Source organism: Gambusia affinis, linkage group LG12, assembly GCF_019740435.1.
Source record: "Gambusia affinis linkage group LG12, SWU_Gaff_1.0, whole genome shotgun sequence".
Taxonomy (NCBI): Eukaryota; Metazoa; Chordata; class Actinopteri; order Cyprinodontiformes; family Poeciliidae; genus Gambusia; species Gambusia affinis.
In genome coordinates this window covers 11212800-11228363 of record NC_057879.1, presented here as the reverse complement: position 1 = coordinate 11228363, position 15564 = coordinate 11212800, and the positions used below count along the sequence as shown (strand labels likewise).

The 15564-nt window shown below is 38.1% G+C and overlaps 1 protein-coding gene across 1 annotated transcript; it reads right to left on the bottom strand.

The window, feature by feature from the left end:
- sirt6 (sirtuin 6) lies at window positions 1-15218 on the bottom strand. The gene is made up of 8 exons (XM_044135499.1): window positions 15035-15218; window positions 13801-13928; window positions 10090-10272; window positions 8713-8772; window positions 5518-5613; window positions 5313-5393; window positions 2558-2681; window positions 1-1129 (listed from the first exon to the last, which is right to left on the bottom strand). The coding sequence occupies exons 1-8, from the start codon at window positions 15098-15100 to the stop codon at window positions 821-823; spliced, it is 1047 nt and encodes a 348-aa protein (XP_043991434.1). The 5' UTR covers window positions 15101-15218; the 3' UTR covers window positions 1-820.
- Between the last annotated feature and the right edge of the window lie 346 nt (window positions 15219-15564).

Here is a 15564-nt window from a genome sequence, read left to right as displayed (position 1 = left end):
TTTTTAACGCAAAGTTTATGATTTTACTCCCTACGTGTGCTTACAGATATATAGCCCAGCGTGTAAGAACAACAATCAATCTTTAAAGTAACATTTTCTTGGAGAGCACAACCTCCAAGGCCTCGTTCCCAGAAACACACAGCATGATTATGATTCAATCATAGTTCGAAAATCCGACATGACCTAAAATCCCAGCCCACCCCACCTCACGCCTCCACTGCATGTTTGCACTGTAGCTACTAGTCAGCCAGACTTGGAGAAGCAGCTCACTTGATATTCCTTTTCATAATGTATCAAACCAAGGAGACTTAAAAGGCGAGATCTGCAGGGACAAGATCTGGAGCGCATGCTATAAATATTAATAAGGTGCAGCAAACTTACACACCTTATTAAAAAGCTTTATCTATAACGACATGCTCCAGATCTCGCCTCGTTGTACTGTCCTGTTAAGACTTGTTCTCCTGGAGAAACAAGGATCTGAGCTGGATGAAGTACAAAACATTCCCCGAAACATTTTACATCAGCGTGTGTGTGCCTTCAGCTATGTTCTCATTAGGAGAAACGCTTCCAAACAAGCATGAATTAGTGAGGCTTTATGAGAGCCTGAGTCAGATGGTGTCTGAAAGGTTTCATCGTTTAAGAAAAACAAAAACGTTACGACGGACGTTTTCCTTACAAGATGATAGAAAATAAGAGACTAATGTTATTTCTGAAAATGATCAAACTTTCAGCTCATGAGTAAGCCTCTGGACGGGTTCGTGTTTGTGGTTTTGACGAGTCCTGGGGAACAACAACAACAACAACTAAAAATATCCAGAGGTTATTCCTTCTCGTCTGTCTCCGCGGAAAAATCTGCTCGCTCTCGCTTTACTGAAACCGTCTCGTCTTTCACGCCGGCGTCCTCTGTTGCTTCCCTTTTTCTTTCCTCCTTGATTTTGTCCTTTTTCACTTTGTCCTTTGCAGAAATGCCGCGAGGGGGCTTGACATCAGCGGCGGTCTCGGGTGAGAGAGTTGAGCTCTCGCAGACGGTGGGTCCCTCCCATTTTGGGATTTCTAAATCCAGCAGCTCCATCAGCTGCTTCATGACATCGTCCACATAACCGTTGATACGCAGATGGGCGTGTTTGTCCTGCAAAATGGGCGACCACAAAAGAGATGATAAAGGATCGACCAAAACCTTCAATGTATTTTATCACAGCTGCAAGTTGTTTTTTTTTGGAGCCTTTTTATCCTCTCTGAACAACTAAAGACTCAAGTTTTTACCAATTAGTCTTCACAAAAAAGCTCAAACCAGATCGTACGGAAAGTGTCTGGACAGTAATTTTCCAAGTATTGCCATACAGTCTTAATTAAATTTAGGTTCAGACTGTTTTAATGCATAAACAGGATTTAACTTGAACCATTCCAATGATAAAGTTTATGGACATTGCTCATGCTGGAAGGTGAACCTCTGGCTCTTGGTCCTCATGATGTTTGCTCACCAAATATCCTCTGACAAACCTTCACACAGCAGCTGCATTTATTCTGAGATGAATTAACACGCAATGAATTGATCTGTGGTCGACAAACAACTGGTTGGAAATTAGTTTATATATCAGCATAAAAGTGTATACTTCCCTACTCTGGCACATAAAATATACTAAACGTCTTTCTGTTCTAAAATGCTTAAGTGGTATCAAAGTACAGAATCAGTGTCAGAAGTTGAGCATTTTAATCCATAAGATTATCTGTGGATGAGTTCAATTAGTTACTTTGATCTGTTTAAAAGAACAATACAAAGTCAAGAAAAAGCCTTTGCCTAATTTTCTATTCCTGTCAGAGATCCCCGTTTGAGTCTGATTGCAATAAACAGACCTGAAAATTGTAATTACCCCTCAAAATAATAGCCTACACCATAATCATTCACCAAATGAAATGCTTTCTGCCAGTGATTACAATGAAAGCATGTGCAGGGCGATGAGTGCGAGTAAACTGCAAAGCAAATAACCAGAGAAAGAAAAGCGAGGCGAGCCCAAAATAGGTTCCCCGTTTTCCTTTCGGCGTCGGCAAAACAAGTGAATGAAAACGTCTCCAAAAAGGTTGAATTTCGCAAACACCGTCGGAGCCATTCAGCATCATCACAGGGTAAGCTGCGTTGTTTCCTGATGCTGCGTCACTTATTGTTTACATCTCACAGTACACTGGTTCGGTAAGAACCCAGCAGTAACACCTGAACTGGACCAGACGCTTCAAGCTAAACACATGCAGTGAAACCCTCTTTGTCGTTTTGTCTCAACGTTGTGGATTTCTGCAGTGCAACAGACAGTGGACACTCGTTACGTGACACGCACACCTGCACGCGCCATTAATTATGCATCACGCACACAATCACTTTGCTGATGTGTGTAAATATTGACTCAGTTTACAGCATAGGGACGCTATTTGAGATACTGTCCCAGACTACTTAAAATAATAGATAAATAAATTTTTTAAAAAATCACCACAACACAAACAATGAAATATTTCCCAGATGAAGTTCTGGACGTATGTCTTGATGTGGCGTGTGGATGAGACTCACGTGTTTGGTTGGTTGCAAGTTGACTATAACCACTCTCCCTCCTTTGCGCTTTGTGAGGAGTGGGAGGTCCCCACTGGGTTTGATCTGCATGGACGTGCCCAGAGTCAGTGCCAGGTCTGCTCGTCTGCATGCCAACGCAAGGAGGAAAAATCAGCCAAAATAAGCAGATGTGAGTTTTTGACAGTCTGCCGATTTGCCTGTTTCTCCTCAAGGGTAATTCCTGCATGTGGGTGTCCATGACAGTCAGCGTGGAAAACGGCAGTACTTGGGTAATATCTGGTAAGGACGGTGAATCTGGATATATATTTTTTGTTTTGCATGTCTGTAAGAAACTTTTGACATCTCTACAGTAAACAAAAAGAAAATTTAGCAAATCTTGCAGGGATGCAGGTTTACAACTAGGTGAAAACAACTCTTCTGTCTTTCTTTGCGCCACAGCGTGGATTTGCAGTAGATGAAAAAAAAAAAAAGCCTTAATAAAGATGTAGCTGGACTTCTTTTTCTGATTCTTCAAGATGTCTTTTTAGCTCTCATCCCAAACATATCTGAAGTTGCTGTTGATGGGTTATGCTGTTGGATCATTCACTCTCCTTGCGGCTGGGTTAAAAATATCTCATCTAGTAAATATACGTGATCTGCCAGAGAAAAAGTATCTCATGTTTAGCTCACCTACATTTACCGCAGTCTAAAAGAGAAATGCTAATAATTTTTCCTTTACGAACTGCAAATCATCATTTATTATTTCTTTTTAAATAAAAACTAAATGCCTCTGTTATGCCGTTTGTTGCTGTCCAAGTTGCTGAACAACATATTTTTTGTTTTTTATTTCAAATGGACAAGCTGACCTGGGTTTTTCTTCATGTTTTTTGCAGAATGAGAATACATTTTGATCATTTCTGGAGTCCGTCTTTGGATTTTGGAAGTCAACAAGCTAAAACAAAACAGTAATCAAAGTTAAGGAATATTTGTTAAAATTTGCCCTTAAAGGCAATATATTGTATTGATAATTTTTCCAATTCCTGTGAAAATTAGAGAGGCTGGTGGCATTACTAAAGTCTTAATCTATGCAAAGCTGTAATTGCGGCAGCGTAAATATTATGGTAAATTAAAGCTGATTAAACTTGTGGGAAATGTTTGTTGACGAAATAGACACTAGGAAAAAAAAACCTTTTAGCTTATCAAAAAGGAAATTTTTTACATGCCTGTTATGCTTTAAGTAAATGTTACTGAAAAACCTGAAGCAGTACGTGAGCTCAATGGCCGACATACAAATTTTTAAACCACAATGATAAGTGGCTATTACATGGATTTGTTTTCCCAACAGTTATCATTAAGTAGCTATGCAAGAATTTAGAATTTCACTTAAAGGAAGGAAACCTGGTGCTACAAAGCCATCGTACTCTCAAAACTTGGGGATTTGGACTCCAAGACAATTCATCAAGAGGTTGGGGACGGATGCCTTCAAACAGAGTCATTTTAAGATGAATTACACCACAGAGTGCAAGACAGATCTTGCCGTCCAACATCAGTGTCCGAACTCACAAATGTATTTCTGGAAGAATGTTGGCCAATTCCCATGAACACATTCCTAAACCCTGTGGAAAGCCCTCCTAAAAGAGTGGAAGTTGATACAGCGACATTAGTAATCTTATGAATTAGGAATAGGGTTGGCCATGATCATGTGTTTTTATTTGAAGGCGGTCTATGAATTACTTTACACACTACAGTAAATATTTTGCAAGTAATGTGTCAAAATTAACACAGTATTTGCATAGATTTATGTCTGTACTAACATCTTTTCATGATTTTTACTAATCTTTTATTGCCTCATTTAACATTGCAATGGTGTCATCCACAAATGTTAATTGTTTCTGTTTTTTTTCCCATCCTAGTCAGAAATTCAGAGGGTAACTTCTTACAAAAGAAAAAAAAAATAACAGTGAACAGATTGTTTTGCGAAAACATTTGGTGCAGATAAGACTTGAGAAACACATAAGCTAAGCAACAGCTTGTGTTGTCACTGCAATCCTCTTCTCTGTACCACTGCGACTAAACTAAGGCTAACGCAGCTAATCCCTGGCAGGTTCTTACAAAAGACCATGCTAGATGCAGCTCTGGTGCTATAACTTGCACATTCACTTAAAAAAATGACAAAGCAAATTTCGGCTAGCGGGTCGCGTTTAAGTCTGATCATGCACCCTACAAAATTTAAAAGCATTGCAGCTTCACATTAAATCAGCTTTGAACGACTTGCTGTCTCTACCTTTTTTTCACCGCCACAAACAAACAATTAGAGTTCAAAGGTCGGTGCTCCAAATCCCCTCTCCGCAATTTAAATGGTAATTATGAGTCTATTATGTGTCAGCAGATCAAGGCGACACAAGCGCATCCTTTTCTTCCCTCTCGCAGCTTTGTAAACACGCAGTAAAAGCTTTTGGGGCTGAAGGAATGAATGAAAATGTTCATCTGAGGGCATTAAAGCCGACGGAGGTGAATATGTAAAGCCCGAAAAGAAAAGGTTTTCAAACGAGACCTTCAGGACAGCGACGGCGACGCCGCAGGGGCTCGAGCAAATCAATCCCAACGCTTTGACTTTTTTTTTTTTTTTTTTTTTTTTTTTACTTCACAGAACAGGTTTGAACTGACGTTTGTACCTTTCACCGTCAGATGAAATGGGGATGTTGGAGGAAACGAGATCTGTGTGTTACTCAGTGATAAAGACAGGTGATGAAACAATGATTTACGTTTCTCTCACCTGCTTGCATCATCTGCCCTGTTCAGGTCTCTGTCAGGCAGAGCATCCTCCCAATCCAGTATGGTGCTGATCAGCTTTCCTCTTCAGTGATTAAAAACACAAAAGTGACATAAGCACACAAATAAATAAATCACGATGAGCTGTTCTTTTTTGGGGGGTTTTTCCTTCCCCCCTTTTCAAATGCACAACCCTGTGTGTGCTTTACCTGCAGGCCCTCAGCCCTCTGGACCGCACCACCTCGCAGTAACGTCCTGTCGGTTTCAGCCCCATCACACCGATCACCTTTTCCCTCACGTACTGCCTGGAAAACAGCAAATCCCAGAAGTTTAACACTTGAATGCATCCACCTCCATTTGCTCCACTTTCAGGAGAAAAAAGCAAGCGGCTCAGAGGCACCACTGGAACCTCCACATGCTCTTACTCAATTCATGGGTTATAAAGAACAATTTGGAGATGTTCTGCAAGGATTTTAAATTTTTATTTTTTTTTTTTTACATCGTGTAGCTGAAGCAAAATTGTTTAAACGCAATGTGCTCGACAGCCTCGCTTTTTCACGTCATGTTCCCAAGGTGACCCGCTGAGAGAGAACGCCACGGGAGGGAAAATGAAGCTGCTTTCTTTTCGATAAGACGATAACTTTGCACTAACCTTTTTCCGAGTCGTCCCCTCAAAGCGGGCGTATTGTCTTGCAGGAGATAATCAGCAAACATAAAGCTAATTTAAAATTAATTAATTATAACAGCGCCGTGTGTGTGCCGAGAATTAAACTTCAGCTGAGTTTATTTTTTGCTCACGTTTCTCTTCTTCTTCTTCTCCTGCTGCAGGCTTTACCCGTCAGCATCTCTGAGCGTCTACCTGTGTGGCATTTTCCTTGAATATTAATGAGCATGTTTTTCTTCCAAGGATTTTAAGAAACACTGAACTTAACCCAAACATAAAAGCCGAGCAAGTCCAGGCAGTGCGATGCCAGAGACTCTGCTGACACCAGCGATCATGATGTGCAGGAAAGCTCAGACGCGAGCTGATGTCTGCGAATAGTAACTGAGCCTCTTGTCTGCATGTTTTATTGATGATGCTGCAGCCACATAGTTCCTGCTTGTATACTGAGGGATTTTGACTAACAACTCATAAAACGGAGTAAAACGCAGCAGCATAGTAACAAAAAAAACAGATTATTCGGAAAATTTTTTCACCACAAATTGCTGAGATGTTAATAAAATGTCGGACATGCTTTGGCCAACATACCACAGAGATGAAGGCGAATAACTGTATAACAGTCTGTGCAAATAACAGGTCTGTGCTTACAGTTTCGTTCACAGCGGCTGGAGGTTTTGGGGGGGGGGTGGAGTACGGCGCACCACTCCACACGATGTTTGTTCCACAGGGAGGGAGCCTATTTTCAGGTGCAGCCTCATGTTACCATGCAAACGGAAGCTTGAACACCTATTACGCTTGTTTAGGGCTGAAACGATTAAGCCGATTAATTGGGATGAATTGATTACAGGAACAGTCGTCGGCTAATTTAGCAATAGATTAATTGTGAACATTGAATACAGACTCCAAAGTGCTCATCTGTTGAAAGAACAACTGGCTTAACTGAGGGAAGCTGAAACTGTGCAAAAAAAATACATGCTTTTTGCATTCAAGATAAAAAAAGAACGACTTCTTTGTCTGTTAATATGTTCCATCCAGAACTTTCTGGAAACCCCCCCAAAAAAAAAAAAAATCTCCAATTAAACACCTTTTGCGATCCAATTATTAATCGGCTAATTTAAAAAAAATTCTCAGATTTTCTTGCATTTTAGACAAGAATTTCTTTTCCTTACCTAACAAAGGAATTCAACAACTTATCTGAATTTTAGTAATGCATTTCTAATACTTTATTTAAAAAAAAAGGATTAAAGAAAAAGCTGCAGAATGTGCCAGTTTTTTTCTGATTAATTGATAAATCACCGGAATAATCCACAGATTAATCGATAACTAAAATAATCGTTCATTGCAGCCTTGTCAATTCCTTAAGAGCATTATAAAAGTATAAAAGACATCTGAAGGAGCAGATACTAGATCAGCCACAATGATAACACAAATTAAATACAACTTAAAGTGGTCTTTTTTAGCGCTGGCATGTGACTAGAGTACTTTCACGAAAGCTACGCGTACCAAGATTTCCAAAAAGCTACAAAAACAATTCTTCCTTTTTCAAAGTTTCCCATTTTTCTATCAGCACAAAGCAAGCACAGTGGGGTCTCCTTCCATGAGCTGGAAACTAAATGAGCTGCAGTCGTTGCTCTTATTTAAGTAATGCTGCTTTGAAACTGAAATTAGTAAGCACTCAACCTACCGAACCATTTCATATCAGCCTTTTAGGGTTCTGTTGTTCTGCTGGACTGTCGAATGGACTCTCCCTGGCCCCGACGCCCATACGAGACATTTATGTCTTTAGTGACCGAAATGCTGGAGCTCATAAAGGAAGATAATAACATTTAGATTAAAAGAAAAAAAAAAAAAAGACTTTGGGAAATTTGGGTTAAAAGTATTAGAAACCACAGATATCAGTCTTGCCATACTGCTAGTATGGCAACTACATGTTTTGCTAATATTGTGCAGCCCTAACAGTAATATAGTATCATTACATTGAAGTAATAATAGTATTATTCAATTGTATTGAAGTGCAACATAGTATTATTGCACTTCAATACACAAAAGGAATAACTGCAGCTTTTCGGCTCTGAATAAAAGCAATTCGATCATGTCGTGATTTTTCCCATATTCTATTTAAAATGTCTGCATAAACACCATGATACTGTCGAAATGCTCAAAGTTCAAACCGTGAGAATCTCCTGTTATGTTTTGTTGCGTGCTTCCAGCAACACATAACAAGCTTCATGAAAGTGACTGTGAAGGTTTTAGCCAACCACTCAAATCCTTGATGTAAAGCCAAACCTTATTAAATATATACACTTAATATGACCAAACAACTGGTAGTGAATAACAGTGAATAACTTAACAAGAACAATTAGACTTTAACTGTGTTTTCATTAAGAGAAGGAAAGTCGGAATGTCCAGAAATAATTTATTTTTAACAGGCCTTATTGCTTCTTTAAGGTATTTGTGGTTTTAGAAAAAAAGAGTAATTATACCTTCATTTCCCAGACAGAAGTCTGGGGACTGAAACAGAAGTAAATAGTGAATGAATATTGAAATTTAAGACCTAGGAAAATCTGGGTGTTTCTAACAGTTTTAAAGGTTGAAAATAAAGATGAATAAATCGAAGATTTTTTTTTTTTTAATGATGCTATAAGATTCCACAGAAAAACTGTTTTCCCTATGAAATGCCTTAAAGTTAGTTTTATGATCAAATGCTAACTGCTTTGGTGCTTGTGAGTGTTCATACTCGTACCTGCCACACTTCTCGCATTCCTCCACAAACATGTTTCCATGAAGCTCTGATAGTTTGTCCCTGGAGGAATGAGGAGAGGAATAAGGTCACAACAGCAGAGAAAAAAAACCACACACATTTACATAAAACCTAAAGCTAAAGTAAAAGTATGAATTTTTGAGGATAAACTTTTTCTTTGTTGTTTAATGAATCTTTAAGCATACAATGTACATCTTGTGTTGTTTCACCTGGCACTTCTACGGTTTAATCCCAGACAGTTTATTCTACCGGTTCATCGGCCGTTTTGGTGATTTCCTCTGAGAACTGCTCCTTCACTGTCTGACCTCATTTCAAAAAACCTGATTAAGGGTGGAGGAAGAGCTCTATGTAAATGGTTTCCAGGAAAAGCAAGTCCTCAAATACGCGGAAAAGCTGGATGTACGAACGGAATAAAAAATTGGAGTCTCAGCCCTGGGCTCAGTCCAATATGACCGAGTAATACTCAAGCAGACCGCACACTTTCAGTGGCACTGAAAATTTGATTTCAAATTAACTGAGCTCTGATGCTGGTATGGCTGTTATTACAAAGCAGCAGCAGCAGCAACCAATTTAAAACAATGAGTCAAAGCCAAACACGTCTATTTATCAGTTTAGTCATGACATTCTCCACTCCAGCTACAAAACACTCAACAAGACACCAGCAGTAAAATTACAAAGATGTAAGAGACACTCTGGGCCAAAATCACCAATATATTCAGCCTCTGCTCGTTGCTGGATGCTAAAACTACTAAAAGGTTTGAAGTTTTTTTGTTTTTTTTCTGGCCCTGGTTCAACTTTCCCTTCAAAAGCTTTCAGATGGGGATGAAAACTCATAGCTGCCCAATTAAAAAAACCCAACAACAAGTAGAATCCTCCTCATTTTCAAGTGTTCAGTTGTAAATTTGGCTCAATGCCATGTTATCCTGGATCCGAACCTAACCATCATGGGTTATTTATTCTTTTCATCTTGTTTTCTGCTGTCAGTGTTACCAGAACTGTGCCCTTTTCTTCTACTTGGCCTAATTTTGTTATTTAAGACACAAATTGATGTACTTTTAGTCTCAAAAAGCTCATCTTGGATGCACCGGGTCCAGGCACCATTATCCAAGTGAGATTTTCTTTTTCTCTTGAAAATCGGTGCCCTCCGAAAACTGAACTCTAGCAGAGGATGTGGATCTACATAACACTAAACTGAGACAAGGAGGAAAGTCTTAGCACTTTCAATCATGCTCAGCTTGCACACATTGTGAGTCTGCTGCAGCTCCCTGCTGTTTTTACATCTAAAACAAACAAACCACACCAAGAAGGCATCGCAGCAGATATATTGTACATATATTCCCACCAACAGAATGACATTACCTGGGGAAGCCTGATCGAACATGCAGCCCGTCGACATTCTGGCTGATGAGGTATTTCAGGTACCCTGCCCTTTGCAGTCCCAGGAGGGCCATGTGAGTCAAACTGGGGCGGGCATCTTCAAATGTGGTATTAAAGTGAGGTGACTCACCCTTTTCTTCTAGCGTCCACACACCCTTGGGACCTCTGAAGGAGAATAAACGAGTCTGATGTTGGTCTGGTTGAAAAGGTGGTGATGTAGCAGGTGAAGAAGGCAAAAAAAAAATGCCTACAATGCTTTGAAGTTTTAAATTGAGCATAACCAGCTTAAAGGCAACAACGTTGTGTGTAGGGAAGGACTGTCAGCCAACAGAAGGAGTTTATAAAAGAGGAAAAAAAACAACAACACAGAAATAATGTTCAAAGTGGCTACTTTTGGAGTCATGGTGATGAAAGCTGAAACTAAGATAGGGAGAGTCAAGACGGCATTTTTGGTTATAATGTTGGATAAAGACAAATATAAAGTCATTTCACTCCATCTTTGGAAATATAAGCACATCAGAGATCAGAAAATTGACCATATGGTGAATTTATTCAAACGTCATCTACACATTGTTTTTCTTTTAACAACGGTTTGTTAAAAGGAAAACATTTAACTAACCGTTGAAGTAATTTGTATTAAACGTACAATGCAGCCCGATAGGATTTTGTTGGGGCTAAGTTTCAGGTGTCCGGCTGCAGTGATGAATGTAGTGTTGTTGCCATCGCTGCAGTCATCCAACATCCCGATAGTTGCCAAATTACTTTGAGAACAAACTTATCTCCCTGCATCAGAGATGGGAACACGTCCTGCTGCAACAGTCTTAAACGTCCAACGGCCTCATCTTTCATCTGCGCCGCAGTTTACTGCTTGCTCAGCAGAGGCAAGCTCAAAGGCTCATCAGTGCCGATGCGCTAAAGTGTACGTCACATATCGTCTACGTCATGTATCACCATAAAAAAAATACAAAATTTAAATGGTAACAGGACAAAGAGGAATGTTAATTTATTTGCATACTACAGGGATTGTTCTCAAGATATTGATGTGAGGGAATGAACCTTTTCTATTTGTGTGTTTTTATAAACAAGAGATTTTGAATCTATGCTTCAGCAGTAAACCCCCCCGCAGGCTCCCTAGCGGTCATGTCTGGGCATAAGAATCAAATATTCAACTGGTACAGATCCTAAAGCATGTGTGTGCAAATGTATCCAGACAGGAAAACATATGGACAATTGCTTTCTTTTTTAACCCATTTTGAGGAAGAACGTCAAAAAAAAAGTATCTAATTTAGAAGGATATAAATATATGTCAATGCAAACTCACAAGTATAACAGAATATTACCATTTGCTATCTTTTATATAACACAAGCCAGTTTAGAAACAAAGAGTTGTGCTTAAAATCAATGTCTTGCTTAGGAATGAATCAAATACAGATTTAAATTACCTTTACTAAGCAAATCTTGTGATTTGTGAAGACATGAACCAAAACAAAAAGAACAGATTCAATTATGTTTTTTTTAAGCAAACCTTTCATGTCGTCGTTGTTCAGTCTTTTTCTTACTATTAACATTCTCACTCTGGCATGTTAGGTCAAAGATTTTTTTCTGAGAAATGCTCAATCTGTTTCACAGATCAACCTGAGGATTACACAGGAAAAAAAAATAAAAAATGCCATGTCCTGTATTTGAGTCTTGTGTTTGAACTTCATATTAGTTCCAATAACTGGGGACCCCAGTATGGAGGGAAACAGCTTTATAAATGTCTCCAGGGTGATGAGAAATTACAGCGGATCTTATAAAAATCATTGTTTTCTTTCTCACTTGAGTGTGGCAGATCTGTATGCACCAAAAATATGTTCTGATAGAGGAGTTCAGACTTACTGCGAATCAATGCACAGCTCCCCCACCCCCAAAAAAACCAAAACATATTTATGAGAAATAAATCAAGTTCTTTTACCAAACTATTTTCTTTGTTTATATTTTTCCACAGGTTTTAGTAAATAGTAAACTGTAATGTTTTGTGTTGTTGAGAACTTTATCGCAGGTTGAACTGAGCAAAAATTCACACCGGGTGAAGTACAGATCATTTTACAAATTTCTTATTTTTCTGTTACAACTATGAATTCATACTCACACTGCTGTCAGTTCAAATATTAACCCTTTTTCAGCGAACACAGTCAGTACCACTGTCTTCTGGTTTATAGATGGAATAGTTATGTAGGGCACTGAAACAACGCAAATCTTTATGTAACTTAGAAGCTGAACTTCTGTCCTTTTCTCCTCACCAGCTTGACAAGCGGCATACCAAGCAAACACTGCCCTCTTGTGTTCACACAAAGATGCTACAAAAAAAATAAAAAAAATTGAGGGGGATATTATACATAGAAATAATTATCTAAAAAAAATTAAATAACCCGGTTCACTGAAGGTTAAGCTCCCGCCTGGAATCACAATGTCATATTACCTTCTCTAATATATAATCCATAAGAAAAGGGCAGTTTAAAAATAATAAAAATATTTTTGTATATAGTTTGGAGAATAGGAATAATAATTCATTTGAGCTTCCAGCTTCAGGCTTTGAACTGTTCAATACCTGGTAGGTGCTTTTTTTTCCCAAATAGTCCTATTCATCATACAGCATTGTAACATTTTGTTGTTCCCTTTCAGTAATGCTGATAAAAAAAAAAAGTTAAACGATTATATAAGAACCTCTCTGTAGCTGTCCCCCATCCTGAGAAAGCATAGCCTCTTTTAATTCTGTCTTGGAAAACCAAATTGACAGTTTAGTAACAGATAAAGAAAAACAAAAACACATTCAATAAAAACATCCAGAGGACATGAACCACCCAGATATAAGAAATACAATTTAGAGCTACAACAGGTGCTAAAAAAAAGTATTTTTTGAGTCTTTATTCTATGAATAAATATCTAGAAGTTAAAAAAAAAAGTTTAGGATGGTAATTGTGAAGAGCAAATTTTCCTCTTTGCCTGTTGGTTTCCTATTCAACTGTTTGTTTCTCTCCATTTAGGCAAACAGCCTCAAAATAGCAGCGTATTATTGAAGCAGATTCCCTGTTGATGTGACAATTACAGTAATGATCATTTTTATTTTGCTTCCCCAGATTATCTTCAAGGGAGATTTCCAGCACAAATTAGTTGCACGCGCACACACGTCTCTCCTCATAGCCACACAAAATGCATAAACGGAACATCAACATATTAACACTAATGTAACATTTCTGATTACTATAGTTCCAAAAATGCAAGACATAAAAAAATTAAATACAATAACTAAACACTTCATCTATAACAGGAGGAGACAAGCAAAGATCATTTGCTGCACTGCATGGACCAGCTGAGGTTGCGTGTACAGGTGTGGTTGTTATCAAATGAAAACTGTACTGTTGTTCTCTAATCAAACTTAATGACAGTCTTATTTAGCACTACAGTAAGGAAGATGAAAAAAAAAGCTCTTGAAGCACATCTAAAGAGTCTCAGTAGCTTCCTGTGCGATCTGAAATTAGTGGGAAGCTACTTGATGTGACACCAGCAGCAATGCTTTAACCAAATCTTTGTACAACAATGATTCAGTAAGACGTGAGTGTGACACCGTGTGCACACCTTTCCAACCAAATTAATGTAGTAATTTACAAATGAATGTGACGGAGGACACGATCTACAATGATTCTGTCTCACCTGAAGTCAGGAATGCCTGATGAGGTGCTAATTCCAGCTCCAGAGTGGACGACCAAGTACTCAGATTCTTTAATCAGCTGAGCAAGGGTCTCCACTTTTGCCTTTAGCTCCTCAGAAGTGTCGAAACTCTGCCAATGAACAGAAAATACAACAATCAACTACTGGAATAATCATACGGACATCAGTAATATTTGTTTGACTCATACATAAAAAAGGAAGCAACATCTTGAGAGGTTATTTAGTATAATAAATAACCTAAATATTTATTTATTATAAATATGTGATGAAATATGTGCATACGCATAAAAAAAAATGACCAAAACAAAGGAAGCTTGATATTTTCACACAAATTAGTCTATTTAAGGGAAACCAATGTTGTACAACAGCAAATATTATTAACTAAGACTTTATTTATTTACCACATTTAAAGACCTGTTGATGAGTAGATTATTAACATGACAAAATCTCTGAATTATTTAGTGAGAAGAATGACTCCGGACGTGGTCCCAGAGGAAGAAACAATTGTTTTTATCAACTGACCATCTCTGTTAATCAAAGTTTACATAAACTAGTAATACAGGACTTTTGACTTCCTGCACTATATAACAGGACATGATGCTGAGGGCCATTTCGCTGGGGCTCCATGTGTATCGTACAACCTTAAACCTACAGCACTACAGTAAGAAAGGTGAAGAAAAGTCTCCAAAACTCGCAGATTGAGAACTGCAGCAAACACTGACATCCTGCTGCCATTCTCTCTCAAAAACAACCATCTACACATCAATTGATTGTTGGGGAGGAATGCCAGGCTTTTAAACAATTTTTAAACGAAGTGCCACATGTAAACAAATATTGCGCTTAGAAATTAATGCTTCCAAAGATACAAAAATTATAACAAACAACAACAACAAAACATTCATCTCCTCATGCCTGAATTTAAATAAAATAAAAAATAAAAAAAAAACATTAACGACATATCAATAAGTGATTATAGAGAAGCGATTACCTTGTAAATAATTAAGATATAATCATTCTGGCATCAACAAATAAATACAGACCAACATATTTCGATGCAGGAAGATGGTTTACACCTATAACTGTAGTTTGTGGTTTACTTTAACATAATACAACACAGCTCCTTCACAACTTTCTCATTTACGAAAACAACATCGGCTAAGATGCTAACTAGCTTTTCAAAAAGCTCGTTTTAGAGCTAAAAAGATTCATTATTTACCTCAGGCAGGCCGCAGACACCTTTATCTGCGTACGGAGAGAGCCCAGCAGCATAATTCACTGACATAGCTGCAACTGTCGTCTTTATTCTTTGTACTAAAAATAGTTAATTTATCCACAAGAATTTTACTCTGAGCGGCTTTGTTTGGAACACGTCATCACTGAGCGACGACCTGTGCTGCATTAACGCTCACTTAGAAATTTTATTTTAATGATGAGTGTATTTATAAGCGTTGTCTCAGAAAAACTACAAACTACAGATTTGTAAAGTACAGCCTGTACGTCATGTAAATAAAATGTTAGTTTAATTCTCCAATTCTCTCTCGCGTCTTAATTTATCCACTGCGTTCGTGCAGCGAATAGATAATCGTGGTGCGTTCACGATCCTAGTATGCCTTTTTTTTCTGTACAGAAAACATTGTGCATTACTAAAACCAGTTAGTTCAAACTGAACCCTTCCATACATAAATCATTATAATCTCACTCTAGAGTTTAATTTATAGATATTTAATAATCTTTAAACATACCTTT

Coding starts and splice junctions, on each gene's coding strand:
- sirt6 (XM_044135499.1), bottom strand. CDS start 15,100: ATGTCAGTGAATTATGCTGCTGGGCTCTCTCCGTACGCAGATAAAGGT. Junction 13,929..15,034: donor GTGTCTGCGGCCTGCCTGAG/GTAAATAATGAA, acceptor GTTCATTGGCAG/AGTTTCGACACTTCTGAGGA. Junction 5,394..5,517: donor AGAGGGCTGAGGGCCTGCAG/GTAAAGCACACA, acceptor TAATCACTGAAG/AGGAAAGCTGATCAGCACCA.